This window comes from Cebidichthys violaceus, unplaced genomic scaffold, assembly GCF_023349555.1.
Source record: "Cebidichthys violaceus isolate CVI_PGR_0920_01 unplaced genomic scaffold, fCebVio1.0.p SCAF_57, whole genome shotgun sequence".
Lineage (NCBI taxonomy): Eukaryota > Metazoa > Chordata > Actinopteri > Perciformes > Stichaeidae > Cebidichthys > Cebidichthys violaceus.
Genome location: NW_027176783.1, coordinates 187,501 through 202,669, shown reverse-complemented (window position 1 = coordinate 202,669; position 15,169 = coordinate 187,501). Strand labels below are relative to the sequence as shown.

General features: G+C 44.1%; 1 protein-coding gene across 1 annotated transcript in view; it reads left to right on the top strand.

Moving 5' to 3' along the window:
• Positions 1–564: 564 nt before the first annotated feature.
• The window catches only part of hcfc1b (host cell factor C1b), a 14,827-nt gene continuing 222 nt past the window's right edge, over positions 565–15,169 (top strand). The window contains exons 1-23 of the mRNA XM_068732125.1: positions 565–1,716; positions 2,013–2,192; positions 2,565–2,885; positions 2,962–3,095; positions 3,184–3,291; positions 3,722–3,949; positions 4,015–4,152; positions 4,199–4,303; positions 4,533–4,650; positions 4,720–4,775; positions 4,865–5,036; positions 6,059–6,156; positions 7,474–7,632; positions 7,706–7,772; positions 8,308–8,456; positions 8,683–8,829; positions 9,034–9,193; positions 10,030–10,171; positions 10,607–10,802; positions 11,981–12,097; positions 13,905–14,220; positions 14,393–14,444; positions 14,976–15,169. The exon at positions 14,976–15,169 is cut by the window's right edge and continues 222 nt beyond it. Coding sequence (XP_068588226.1) covers positions 1,611–1,716; positions 2,013–2,192; positions 2,565–2,885; positions 2,962–3,095; positions 3,184–3,291; positions 3,722–3,949; positions 4,015–4,152; positions 4,199–4,303; positions 4,533–4,650; positions 4,720–4,775; positions 4,865–5,036; positions 6,059–6,156; positions 7,474–7,632; positions 7,706–7,772; positions 8,308–8,456; positions 8,683–8,829; positions 9,034–9,193; positions 10,030–10,171; positions 10,607–10,802; positions 11,981–12,097; positions 13,905–14,220; positions 14,393–14,444; positions 14,976–14,988 — 3,282 coding nt within the window. The 5' untranslated portion in view covers positions 565–1,610 and the 3' untranslated portion in view covers positions 14,989–15,169. The remainder of the gene's footprint in view (positions 1,717–2,012; positions 2,193–2,564; positions 2,886–2,961; positions 3,096–3,183; positions 3,292–3,721; positions 3,950–4,014; positions 4,153–4,198; positions 4,304–4,532; positions 4,651–4,719; positions 4,776–4,864; positions 5,037–6,058; positions 6,157–7,473; positions 7,633–7,705; positions 7,773–8,307; positions 8,457–8,682; positions 8,830–9,033; positions 9,194–10,029; positions 10,172–10,606; positions 10,803–11,980; positions 12,098–13,904; positions 14,221–14,392; positions 14,445–14,975) is intronic.

The window sequence follows — 15,169 nt, the reverse complement described above, 5'->3', positions numbered from 1 at the left end:
CTGAGCTAAGCTAACACCATTCCGGCTCCTGATAGAACCTCAAACTGGATCACCAGACAGGGACGTTTATCCGCTCTAAGTGACTGAATCTGCCCACTGGAACACTCACTAATCCCGAGAGAAACGGCTAGCTACGTAGCTCTCTAATTCTCCGCCTAGTTAGCCTCGGGAGCTAGTTAGCCCCAGGAGCTAGTTAGCGGGCCAATGCTAATCCTGAGCCGCTGTTAGCGATCCGGAGACTTTTTGACATAATTTAATATTCCTCCGTCTCTCCTCATCGAGGACCGGGAGACTGTGTCATGACGTCATCCGAACCCGCGGTACTGCGGCCCCGCTGGAAGCGCGTGCTAGGCTCGAGCGGCCCGCTGCCGAGGCCTCGTCACGGACACCGGGCCGTGAGCATCAAGGAGCTGATGGTGGTGTTCGGAGGAGGAAACGAGGGGATCGTGGACGAGCTGCACGTCTATAACACCGGTAAGTTATTGTACAACACCGATACGTTATGTTCTATAACACCGCTAAGTCACCAGGTCACTTCTGTTTAGTCTGTGGGGGGAGGGCTAGCTAAGTTAGCTTCTGTTCGTTGAAGCTAACGTAGCCTAGCGCAGTACCCAACATGCTAATGTGATTAGCTGTTTTGCTAACGGAGCAGCTCCGGCAGACAGAGAGAAATGGCGCGTTTTCTACTGAAAACATTGCATACGTCACAGGGACACGCCCCCTTAACTGCAGCAGAAAGTAGATACATAAATAAATTGCATGAAAACATAGAATAATATGAATTTATTTATATATATATATATATACACATATATATGTGTGTGTATATATATACATATATATATATGTGTGTGTGTAGTGCTGGGCAGCGATTACAATTTTTAATCTCATTGTTATGCGCAAAGTTCAACAATAATGAATTAAAAAGTAGTGTATTACTCACTTGTATTTTAAAGTACTGCTATATGAACTAAAGCTCAATAACATTTGGTTTGAATCACTTTAAACAGATCAGGTTCTAGTTAACAGCAGTATTCTTCACACAGTATCAGTTATATTTCTACTATCTGTGCTCAGTGTGTGACTGTATTTAAACGTTCCACTGCTGTGCAACATGAATACAATGTTCCACACGTTTCATCAACATGTGTGTCTTCTGTCTTCATGACAGTCAGAGCATGTGAACACAGCTCCCACTGTTCATCAACATAATGCACCGTAACTCAGAGGTGACGACGGTTACCCGGCGATGTCCGGTAGTCTCCGGTGAGAGAGACGGCCGGTGCGCGTTGTGACTCCGTCTCTTTTGTAGTCCTCTCCTCTTCATACGACTCGTGTGTTCTTCTGGTGACGGTGCGTCTGGAGGGAGGCTCCTACGTGACGTCATTCATGATCCTGAGAACGTTCCTCAGACCGACGTCTTCTCAACACTAGTCGTCCTGCAGTTTGTATCTCTCCACTTCTCTGTGGCGTCTGTTAGCTTGTCTTTAGTTTATCTCTACTTCTCCACACGCTGCATCAACGTAGTCAGTCTGTAACCTGTCTGTCTGACTGTCTCCAGCCACCACACACACACGTTGTTATGACTCATCTGTCTGATTCTCGCCAGGATGTTTGTGTTTGGAGGTTGGGTTCCTCTGGTGATGGATGATCTGAAAGTAGCGACGCATGAGAAGGAATGGAAGTGTACCAACACACTGGCCTGTCTCAACCTGGGTACACACACACACACACACACACGCACATACATATGCACACATAGACGTGCACACACACACACTCACTCACTCACTCACTCACTCACTCACTCACTCACTCACACACTCACTCACTCACTCACTCACTCACTCACTCACTCACTCACTCACTCACTCACTCACTCACTCACTCACACACACACACACACACACACACACACACACACACACACACTATTTAAGTAGTTATAGTCACTATAGAACTCACTGCAGCCTGTCGCCTGTCCACCTGTCTGTCCACCTGTCTGTCTGTAGACCCCATGTGTTGGGAGACGGTCGTGATGGACAGTCTGGAGGACAACGTCTCCAGAGCTCGAGCAGGTCACTGCAGCGTAGCCATCAACTCCAGACTCTACATCTGGAGCGGCAGGGACAGATACAGGAAGGCCTGGAACAACCAGGTGTGCTGCAAGGACCTCTGGTACCTGGAGACAGGTGAGGACTACTGTTGAATACCTGTAATACCTGGAGACAGGTGAGGACTACTGTTAAATACCTGTAATACCTGGAGACAGGTGAGGACTACTGTTGAATACCTGTAATACCTGGAGACAGGTGAGGACTACTGTTGAATACCTGTAATACCTTGAGACAGGTGAGGACTACTGTTGAATACCTGGAGACAGGTGAGGACCTCTGACAGGAACAGATGTTACCTCCACATCCAGCTGATTGTTGATTTTACTTTTTTTCTCCGTCTTTGTAACTTCTGTTATGTCAGCTGCTATTTAAACTTACATTTCTCACCTGTCTGTCTGGCCTGGTGTTACCTGTCTGTCTGAGCTCGTCACACCTTGCTGTCCTCAGAGCGACCCTGTGCTCCTTCTCGGGTGCAGCTTGTCCGGGCCAACACGTCGTCTCTGGAGGTGAGCTGGGGTCCGTCACAGACCGCAGAGACTTACCTGCTGCAGTTGCAGAAGTATGACATTCCCACCACAGCTGCAGCCACCTCACCTGCCTCCAACCCTGTCTCCACTGCCACACCTGGAGCCAGCACCTCTAGGAGCCCCACCGCCATCGCCACCACACCAGCCAACCAAACCGTCCCGCCGTCGGGGATCACGCTGGTCCCTGCCCCGGGTGCTTCCGTACCTGGAAGCCCATTGGCTGCTGCTGCCAAAGCACCAGGTAGGTGCACACACCTGTACAGGTAGATCTGTAGGTGGTAGAGCAGATGGATCTGAATGTTCTGTGTTTTTTGCAGCTGTCCTGAACGTGTCAGCAGCTCCCGGTGCAGTAGACGGAGCCTCCGTCGTCACAGTGAGACAGGCCACGCCCAAAGCCCCTGTCACCGTGACGACACTTCCTGCAGGTGTTCGTATGTTAGTACCTGCTCAGGTAAAGAGATCTTTATGGTAGTAGTTGGACTCTTGTTGGTGAATGAACTTCTTCTCACTCCTCCCTCCTACTTCCTGTCTGCTCTCAGCCAACAGGAAGCAGTCCTCAGATGAGCGGTATGGCGGCGCTGGCGGCGCTGGCGGCGCTGGCGGCGCTGGCGGCTGCAGCGACTCAGAAGATCTCTCCATCCACAATGGTACAAGTACACAACTGTACTACTGAACATGCTGCAGGTTACATAGGAAGATACTCTGTTAGCATAATGGCCTCAGAAGATACTCTGTTAGTGTAATGTTCTCAGAAGATACTTTATTAGTATAATGTCCTCAGAAGATACTTTATTAGTATAGTGTCTTCAGAAGATACTCTGTTAGTGTAATGTCCTCAGAAGATACTCTGTTAGTATAGTGTCCTCAGAAGATACTCTGTTAGTGTAGTGTCCTCAGAAGATACTCTGTTAGTGTAATGTCCTCAGAAGATACTCTGTTAGTGTAATGTCCTCAGAAGATACTCTGTTAGTATAGTGTCCTCAGAAGATACTCTGTTAGTGTAATGTCCTCAGAAGATACTCTGTTAGTGTAGTGTCCTCAGAAGCACCTTAAAGTCCTGTTTCCTGTGTGTCTCAGGTGAGTAACCCGGCCACTCGAATGCTGAAGACTGCCGCCGCTCATGTGGGCGGGGCCTCTGTGGTCTCCGCCCCCGGGATCCCCGGGCGGCCAATCATCACGGTGCATAAGTTGGGCACGGTGACGGTGTCCCAGCAGGCTCAGGTGGTCACCACGGTGGTGGGCGGAGTCACAAAGACCATCACTCTCGTCAACAGTCCGCTCGGTATGGGAGGAGGCGGCGCTCTGGTGAGTGATGTCATTAGTTGTTTAATAACTGAATCATGTGATCATAACTCCTCCCTCTGTTTCAGATCGGTAACCTGGGGAAGATGATGTCAGTGGTTCAGAGTGGAGCAGTTACTGGTCACAGCAGCCCAGTCGCCCACATCCTCCAGGTACTGGTTACTAAGACCCCCCCCCACACACCTGAGATGCTTGTTATGTTTCACGTGTTGACAGACTGAGTGAAGCCCCTACCACTACAGGTGCTAACAGTCCAATCAGGATCCTGACCACCAAGATGATGACACCAGGTTCTGCTGGAAAGAACCACCACAGTCCCTAAAATCAGTGCAGCTGGTCAGCAGGGGCTCCACACAGGTAACACACACACACACACACACACACACACACACACACACACACACACACACACACACACATAGGTAACACACTCACACACAGGTAACACACACACACACACACACACACACACACACACACACACACACACACACACACACATAGGTAACACACTCACTCACAGGTAACACACTCACACATGCACAGGTAACCTAGAGATGCTCAGCTGGTCCCAACATGTGCTCAGGTGATGCTGAAAGGACCTCCAGGTACACCTGGTCCCGTGATGAGGACCGTCCCAATGGGCGGAGTCAGACTGTTGTCCAAACCTAACGTCACCACGCTGGTCGTCAAGGGAACCACAGGTAAACACTGGTCCGCTGAAACCCATGTCTCAGGTGTGTTCCGTGTCTCAGGTGTGTTCTGTGTCTCAGGTGTGTTCTGTGTCAACCAGTTTACCATGGCAACTGCAGCAACTGGACCCAAACAGGTAATTAAACTGAAGGTTTGGTACTTTAGTACAGTACTGTCGTACTAGTACTTTAGTACTGTACTAATACTGTATTTTTGTGTGTTCAGGTGACTCTGATCACGACTCCCAGTGGTGCCGAGGCTCAGCCGTTAGTCCAGGATCTGCCCGTCACCTTCATGGCGTCTCCTACTTCAGAAGGGCTTGGAAGTACTACAAGTACTACAAGTACTACTACTGTAGCAGCAGCAGGAGAGGCTGGAGACACGGCAGCTGCTACAGGTACATATATAATATATACATATACATATATATATATATATATATATCATCTCACAGTAATGGTAAACATTATTTAATGATAAAGATTATTTAATGGTAAACATTATTTCAGTGTATATGAATGCCATCACCTGACAGGAAGTAAACATAGACCCAAGTTGTTTCATGACAGTTCAGTTCAGTCTAAACAGTGGTTTTATTGAAAGTTTCTTTCTTTCAATATTGATCAAAGGACGAGAGCATCAACATACCTCATGTTACACTTAAACTTAACAGAATTGAGTATTCTTGAATGTTTTATTTGTATTCATTTATTTCATTTTGTTTGAAATTGGACATCTTCAACATGTTTGTTTTAATGTCAGACTAACGTGTTCTTGAACTTCTTTAATTAATAAATGGAAAGCAAAGTTATATTTGACTCCTCCCCTTTTCTTTGGTGATCCAAAAAATTATCCGAACCGTGAGGTTTGTGATCCATTGCAGCCCTAATATATATGTGTATATATATATATATATATATATATATATATATATATATATATATATATATATACATGTATATATATATATACGTGTATATATATATATATGTATATATATATATATATATATATATATATATATATATATATATATATATATATACACGTATATATATATATATATATATATATATATATATATATGTGTATATATATATATATGTATATATATATATATATATATATATATATATATACATGTATATATATATATATATATATATATATATATATATATACATGTATATATATATATATATATATATATATATACATGTATATATATATATATATATATATATATATATATATGTGTATATATATATATATATATATACATATATATATATACATGTGTATATATATATATATATATATATATATATACATGTGTATATATATATATATATATATATATATATACATGTATATATAACTATGATGTAAACACATTATGTCACTGTGATGATGATGCAGTGACGCTGGTCTGCTCCAACCCGCCCTGTGAGACTCACGACACCGGAACCACCAACACCTCCACGGTGTCCTCCGCCGGCATGAGCCGAGAGCTGCAGGTGTGTTCAGTGTTTACCTGTCGGGTCAGAGTGTTGTATATTATATATTAAATATTAGTGCTGGGCAACGATTACAATTTTTAATCTCACTGTTATGCGCAAAATTCAATAATGATTTCAAAAGTAGTGTATTGCTCGCGTTTATTTTAAAGTACTGCTATATGAACAAAAGTACAATAACATTTGGTTTGAAATACTTTCAACAGATCAGGTTCTTTTTAACAGCAGTATTCTTCACACAGTAGTTATAATACAATTATAATGATTCTGATCATAGATATACTCTATCTTCATGTGTAATAGATGATGTTTAAATATACATCTTGAAAACTGTAAACCTATCTACGTCATGTTTTTATGTTTGTTAAATTATCAGTAGTGATAACTAAATTATATGATTATTATACATATTCCAAAGAAAAACACTTTAAAAACTCTACAAACATCATTTAAATGAATCATTTCTTTTTTGTTTTTTTCTGTTATTTTGGTCAGCCACATATGCAACGCTGAGTATCGTGTAATATGTGTGGTATTTGTTATAAATGTACGTTGGTACATAGAGGGTGATAAGAAGGGGGGGTGCAGCAGCAGGAAGAGAAGGAAGAGACGCCACACACACACACACACACACACACACACACAGCTGTTCACGGCTCGTTGCCCAGTTCTTGTGTTAAAAATGTCCACTTAATAATAAAAAAAAAATTGTTAATGCGCGATAATATAATTGTCGGCGTTAATTAATTAATGCGCTAACGCGATAATAGCGCGTTAACTTGCCCAGCACTAATTCAATATTATATATTAACTATTGAATATTATTTATAAAATATGATATACTATATATATTATATATTAAATACCACAGCAGTCTGACTCAGGTCTTTTTTTTTCTATCCATGTACATATTTATTTATTACTTATCACACGTTTACTACATTCATATTTGCGTTATAGTTCATTCATTTTGAGTTACTGTCTACCACAAATATATATTATTTTCTATTTTATGTCTGTTATTTTTAAACTTCTACACTATTTTATGTCTCAGACTTAGTTTAACTTTATGTTTCTTATATTTATGAGTGTTGATGGAGGGAGCCTGAGAACATATAATAAATAATTAAAATAATCATTCTGATTAAAAAACAAAACCTTGAATAATGTTAATAAACTTTACAAAATATTGTATCAATGTGAGAGAAACCCAGAGAAAATGAAATCACTTCGGAGAGCAACATGTAAAATAATAATTTATTACCCATGTCATCGTGTAACAGGTGTGTGGTGAATCAGGTCTTCCTCTCTCCTCAGGTGACCTCCAACCAGTCTTCAGCTCAGCAGTCTTCTCCAGTTCCTCCACATCCTGCCAGTCTGAATGAAGGAAACCCCTGTTCCAATCCACCATGTGAGACCCACGAGACGGAAACCACCAACACCTCCACCACAGCTGGAGCCGGAGGACTCCGACAGGTAAGAGAACAACTGGCAGCTGACAGATGTCTCCTGGTATGTACGGAATGAACTCAGGTGTTTCTGCCTTCAGGTGTGTTCCAATCCACCATGTGAGACCCACGAGACGGGAACCACCAACACCTCCACTACAGCTACAGGTAAACACACTGTCACCACAGCTACAGGTAAACACACTGTCACCACAGCTACAGGTAAACACACTGTCACCACAGCTACAGGTAAACACACCTCCACTACAGATACAGGTAAACACACCGTCACCACAGCTACAGGTAAACACACCTCCACTACAGCTACAGGTAAACACACCTCCACTACAGCTACAGGTAAACACACCGTCACCACAGCTACAGGTAAACAACACCTCCACTACAGCTACAGGTAAACAACACCTCCACTACAGCTACAGGTAAACACACCGTCACCACAGCTACAGGTAAACAAACCTCCACCACAGCTACAAGTAAACACACCGTCACCACAGCTACAGGTAAACACACCACCACAGCTAGAGGTAAACACACCGTCACCACAGCTACAGGTAAACAACATACGGTGTATAATTGTATAAAAGACGCAGTAAGAGAAATGTAACCAGTTGAATATTAATATTTTAATAGTGTCAGCATTCAGCAGGAAGTGATGTCACTGTCCTGTCATCTGTGTCTGCAGCTCAGCAGAGTGGAGACGGTCTGCAGGTAGACTCCATTGACCCCATCTCCTCCTCCTCGTCTGACCCTGCCTTCTCCACCACAGCCAATCAGAGCAGAGCTGTTACCACGGTTACACAGGCCACTCCCACCCCCGGTCCATCCATACCTGTAAATTCCACACACACATACACATACTTACAGTCATGCTGATTTGTATTGATTACTTCTGAAACTGTTTGACCCGTCTGGACTAACTTAAGGTTAAATATATGTTAAAGGAGCAGTTCATTGCCTCTCAATGGCTCTCAACATGACGACGGCTAGTCTGATGAAATCACTACCCATCATGCAATGCTCTCATCAAGACTCATCTCATCTGTCTGTCTGTGTGCAGGAGATCTCCTCATTGGTCAGAGACGACAGGGCGGAGTCCTATGCTACTGTTGCCATGGTGACGGTGGCAGTAGAGGAGGGGGGGAAGCCTATGCAGACAATGTTACAGGTTCATATGGAGGGCAGCGAGGCACAGGTACACACAAAGGTACAGGTACACACACAGGTACACACACACAGGCACACACCCTGATACACACACACTGATAGTAATACATCACATGGGGTCAAATTGACCCGGAGCAGCATCTGACAGGACAAACTACAGGTATTATACTGGAATCACAAACACAAACACACAGGCGACCAATGAGAGGGTAGTAGAGTGATCCCTGCTCGTCTTCTCTCTCAGATGGACGGTCTTCCTCGGGAGCTGATGTCATCAGAAGGGGACGGAGGTGAGGCGGTCTCCGGGGCAACAACCCTGATGGTGACCTCGGATCAGCTGGCTGTTACCACGGCAACGAAGAAGGCAGTTCAGCAGACGACTATACAGACATCGAGACACATTGGTACCACTAGTACTACTGTAATACGACTAGTACTACAGCAGTACTATTACTGTACTACAGTAGTAGTACTGTAATACTACTACTACTACTACTACTGTAGTACTACTGTAATACTACTACTACTGTAATACTACTGGTACTACTGTAATACTACTACTACTACTGTAATACTACTAGTACTACTGTAATACTACTGGTACTACTACTCTAATACTACTGTAGTATTACTGTAGTACTATTATTATTGTAATACTATTACTACTGGTATATCCACAGGTCTCTTATTAGGGATCTAGTCTCTGACCCTGGATCTAGTCTCTGACCCTGGGTCGGGTCTCTGACACTGGATCTGGTCTCTGACACTGGGTCGGGTCTTTGACACTGGATCTGGTCTCTGACACTGGGTCGGGTCTCTGACACTGGGTCGGGTCTCTGACACTGGGTCGGGTCTTTGACACTGGATCTGGTCTCTGACACTGGGTCGGGTCTCTGACACTGGATCTGGTCTCTGACACTGGGTCGGGTCTCTGACACTGGTCCAGGAGAGGATACCTCAACACGTAGAGTCCAATTTATATTTCGCCCTTTGGTTAATATCTTATTTTCACACCTGGACAAACCTACAGGATTGAACTAGTTTGGAGCCAATCAGGGTCCAGAATGAAGCCTGCCGACTCGATCGATATCTATATATTAGTCGAGGAGATGTCAGTATGTTTTTATTCATGTATTCATCACAGAGCCTTGTCATATAATCAATAATACAAATCATAGAAACAGGGTTCAGAGTCTGAGGAGGTCCTGAATCCCTGATCTTCATACCTGTCTGTCTGCAGGAGGGGGGGGCGATGCATCAGACGATCCCCATCGTTCTGACCCAGCAGGAGCTGGCAGCTCTGGTACAACAGCAGCTACAGGACGTCCACAACCAACCACAACCAGCAGAACCAGAACCACAGCACAGCAGCGTGCCCACAGGTAGACCAGCACACTGAAACCCTCTAACCGCCCAGTGGTCCTCAACTATTCAGTTTAATTTGTAGAGCCTAAAATCACAAATCACAAAGGTGAGAAAAGAGAGTTAAAGGACAACTGGATGAGTTAGGATCAGTAACAGAACCTGGTCTGTGTTAAGCTGTGTGTGTGTGTGTGTACCTCAGTCATCTTATGTGAACACTTTTTATATAATTGTTGTATTTGATCAATTAAAATATTTATTCTTTATGTATTCTATAAAGACCCAGTTTGAACTTGATATCCGGTGTTGTTGTTTGAAATAAGATTCTATCTTAATAATAATAATACATTTTATTTATGTATTAAGCCACAGACTCACCTGTCTCACAGGTTCTTTACACTTTTGTCGTGCAGTGTTCAATAAAGTTTTTTACCTTCCTCTTGTTTCCCAGAAAGCCTTGCACCAGCAGACAGCTTGAATGACCCGGCAACAGAGAGTAACGGACACGAGATTACATCGTCGGCAGTGACGAGCGCCGTGGCCCGATTGGCCAGTACATTTAGCCCCGCCCCTCCTCTGACTTTAGCAGGCGTGGCTAAGATTCAAGCTGCCACCACCGAGGCGACCAATGACATCGCAGCAACCGCAGGGGTGAGAGACGCCGCAGCAGAGGCACAAATAACATGTCAACAACACAGTATTGTAGCGTGAACGGATCGATCCCGCCCCGGGGGAAGCTTGCGCACCTAACACGGTCAGTCAATTCAATTTTCAATTCTCAGACATTTTATTAAGTCCATTTCAAGGGCATACAGGTAAAATATTTACATACATTGATGTCCATACTTTCAGGTTCTTACAATACACTTCTGACGACAAATTCCCAAATAACATTATCCACTTACACAGACCATGCATCTATCAAACTAGACCAAAAAAAAACATCAACAAAAACAGTTTTACCAATCTTCTCCTCAGGCTATGAACAACTTCAGGGACACACAGGCTCTCCTGTCGGCACACTATAAAAACAAAACCTCCTAATTCATATTTCCCCTAGTTCAGGCTACACGTTAGCAAAGAAGTTTGAAAAAAGGGGAGTTCGGTGAACTCTCCACACTAACATTTATTTTTTCCCTTTGCTGTTGTCTTGTCTTTTAAAACAGGTAATCTGTAAAGATGTTTAACATGGTTCTCACCATGAGTTCCTGTGGAATGCTGTATCTTCTCATGACGCATATGTTTGTCGCCCTCCATAGACCTTCTTTTACACAGTTAACTTCTACCCACCGTTTTTTACCCTTTGCTGTTGCCTTTATTTGTGGACAGCCATAAGCTAAGTTGTTGTAACAAAGTGGTAACAACACACCAACAACATGGTAACAACATGGTAACAACACACCAACAACATGCCAACAACATGCCAACAACATGGTAACAACATGCCAACAACATGGTAACAACATGCCAACAACATGCCAACAACATGGTAACAACATGCCAACAACATGGTAACAACATGCCAACAACATGCCAACAACATGGTAACAACATGGTAACAACATGGTAACAACATGGTAACAACATGCCAACAACATGGTAACAACACACCAACAACATGCCAACAACATGGTAACAACATGCCAACAACATGGTAACAACATGCCAACAACACACCAACAACATGCCAACAACATGCCAACAACATGCCAACAACACACCAACAACATGCCAACAACATGGTAACAACATGGTAACAACATGCCAAAAACATGCTTACTCTGTGTGTGGTGTGTGTGTGTGTGTGTGTGTGTGTGTGTGTGGGGAAGAGGGTCCAGGTGACATCATCAGTGAAGGACAGTCGGTGGTATGACGTCGGAATCATCCAGGTTACCAACATGGTGGTCTCACATTACTACGTCCCTGACGATGACTACATGGCCGACGTAAGAACTTCATATTATAAAGTTAATTTATAGAAATGAAACACCTGAGCTCCTCACCTGTCTTCAGCAGGTGATTACAGGCATTGCTGACCTTGTTGTCTTTACTAGCAGCTGTTGTCCAGTTAAAGTCTGCATGTCTGCGGAGGAAACAGCTGTTATTGTAGTGATCAGTGAGCGGAGAAAGAGAGAGAGATCAGTGAGCGGAGAGAGAGAGAGAGATCAGTGAGCGGAGAGAGAGAGAGAGATCAGTGAGCAGAGAGAGAGAGAGATCAGCGAGTGGAGAGAGAGAGAGATCAGTGAGCGGAGAGAGAGAGAGAGAGAGAGAGAGATCAGTGAGCGGAGAGAGAGAGAGAGAGAGAGAGAGAGAGATCAGCGAGTGGAGAGAGAGAGAGATCAGTGAGCGGAGAGAGAGAGAGAGAGAGAGAGAGATCAGCGAGTGGAGAGAGAGAGAGATCAGTGAGCGGAGAGAGAGAGAGAGAGAGAGAGATCAGTGAGCGGAGAGAGAGAGAGAGAGATCAGTGAGAGGGAGAGAGAGAGAGATCAGTGAGCGGGGAGAGGGAGAGAGAGAGAGATCAGTGAGCGGGGAGAGGGAGAGAGAGAGAGATCAGTGAGCGGGGAGAGGGAGAGAGAGAGAGAGAGAGAGAGACCCGCAGCGCTGTAACTAACGTTAAGTCTGAAAAATAAAACTTATTAAACTTTCCATGAACTGTATCTGTTTGAGTTTATAGAGGAAGATTTGAGAGAAGATCTTAAGTATCAAACACATACTTACGATCATTAAAGACTACTTTATCACTCTGGTTGCTTAGTTACAAAATACGACAATCTACTTCCTGTTTACATCGGCGTATGCCCAGTGAACGTGAAGAGTCACGTGATATTCGTTTCCAGGCGTGTGGTCTGGACGGAGATCATTTCGGAAACGATGGCTGAAACGCCGTGTGGATGGAGATCGTTTTCGTTTGAAAACGGAGTAGTATGGATGTAGCCTCACTTCCTGTTTGTGATGATGAACCCAAACAGGTGATACTACAGTAGAGACAGGCAGGAGAACAGTATGGACCAACGTCAGTTCAAATGTAGAATGTTTCAACTTAAACGTTCTATTAAGTTCTGTTTAGTGGCATAAGACACTATGAAGTTAGTGAAGCCTCAATATTAGTACAGGAAACAGTTTAACTCCACTACTAACAACGAGAAGCTATCAAACTGAACAAAACCAGAGTCAGAGCTTCATGTGTTGAAGCTGCATTCTCTCTAGTGTCCACCAGGGGCGACTCCTCTGGTTGTATAGAAGTCTAGTCTAAAATGACTCTACTTCTCTCTTGATTTATTCCCTCAGTAAACATTGTAAACATGAGTTTATGGTCTCAATCTCTAGTTTACAGTCTTCTTCAATACAGCATGATGTTCATTTAGTACATTATGCTCCATTTAGAGTCAAACAGACCATAAAGCAGGGGATGCTTTAGGGGCGGGGCTACACAGCGATTGACAGGTCTCTACCAGAGACATATACGGCGTCTCTACGTCACTCCTCCTCAGTCCAGATATGGTCACTTCCTGTTCACTGGTTGTTAAAAAAACAAGATGGCGACGGAGAAATCACAAAACTGGAGGCTTCACAACGTCCACAAACCGACGCCAGACGTCGTGTCGACTACGTCCTCTTCTTATAGACGATGATCTGAATAACTAACGATCAGGTCCGGTTTGTCTCCGTTCACATGTCCAGAACAGGTGGTTTGATGGGTAATGTAGTTCAATAACTGAGGTCTGGTGTCACTCTGTACTTGTGGTTCTGCAGAACCTGGACGGGGCTCAGCTGACCTGGGAGCCTCCTGCGGTCACAACGGGGAGGATCACGGAGTACTCGGTGTACCTGGCCATCCAGTCCAGCCAGGCCTCCTCCTCCGCTTCTGGTCCGGCCCAGCTGGCCTTCATGAGGGTCTACTGCGGTGCCAACCCATCCTGCCTGGTCCAGGCCTCCAGCCTCACCAACGCCCACATCGACTACACCACCAAGCCCGCCATCATATTCCGCATCGGCGCTCGCAACCAGAAGGGCTATGGGCCGGCCACGCAAGTCCGGTGGCTCCAAGGGTTCTGGGCCAAACAGACAGGTTATTATCTGAGGTTATTGATCTCTATGATCTCTGATATTAGTCCACATAAATTGTATAAATGTACAAACAATGACAATTGTCTGTTTGTTGTGAACACAGAATCAGAAGGTTGTTGTGCTGAATGATGTAATTATTGATGATGATGTTAATGATGATGTCACTCCTTTAGAAAGTAAAGATGTCAAACCAGCAGTGAAGAGACTCGGAGCGTCTCCTGATGGGTAAGAACTGATATGGACGGCTCCGCCCACTTTAGACCCATGTGGTTTGTGTTGGTATTTGATTGGCTCAAATGGTTTGGATTCAGTCAGTGGAGACTTACGTGTTTTAAGTGTCTTATGTGTCCTATGCGTCTTACGCGTCCTACTTACGTGTCTTATGTGACGGATTGGGGGTGACCGTGGCTAAGTGGACAGCAGGGCCGCCTTTCAATCAGAGGGTCGGCGGTTCGATCCCCGGCTCCTGCTCTACTAGTCTCGTGTCAATGTGTCCTTGAGCAAGACACTTAACCCCAGAATGTCTCCCATAGCTGCGTCTACGGTGTGTAGATAGATACTGAATTGTAAGTCGCTTTGGATAAAAGCGTCTGATAAATGACCGTAATGTAATGTGTCCTACGTGTCCGTAGTTCAATCAAATCATCTACAATGAGCCCTGCCTCTGACCGGGCAGAAAGCCAATCATATTTTAGGATAATGAGTCACATGACCTGCTGCTTGTCTCTTTAAATGATTTTTACTTCCTGTTTGCAGTAAACCTGTCTGACCAAAGAAGTTCAGAACCAACCAATAGAAGGAAGACTGTGATTGGTTACCGAAGAGGAGGCGGGGCCACAGGAAACTTTCAAAATAAAAGACTTGTAGGAGATCTGTACATTCAACCAATCAGAACAGCGAGGGGTGGAGTCAACAGTTTTCACCTTAAAATGGAAATAATAAAGTTTGAG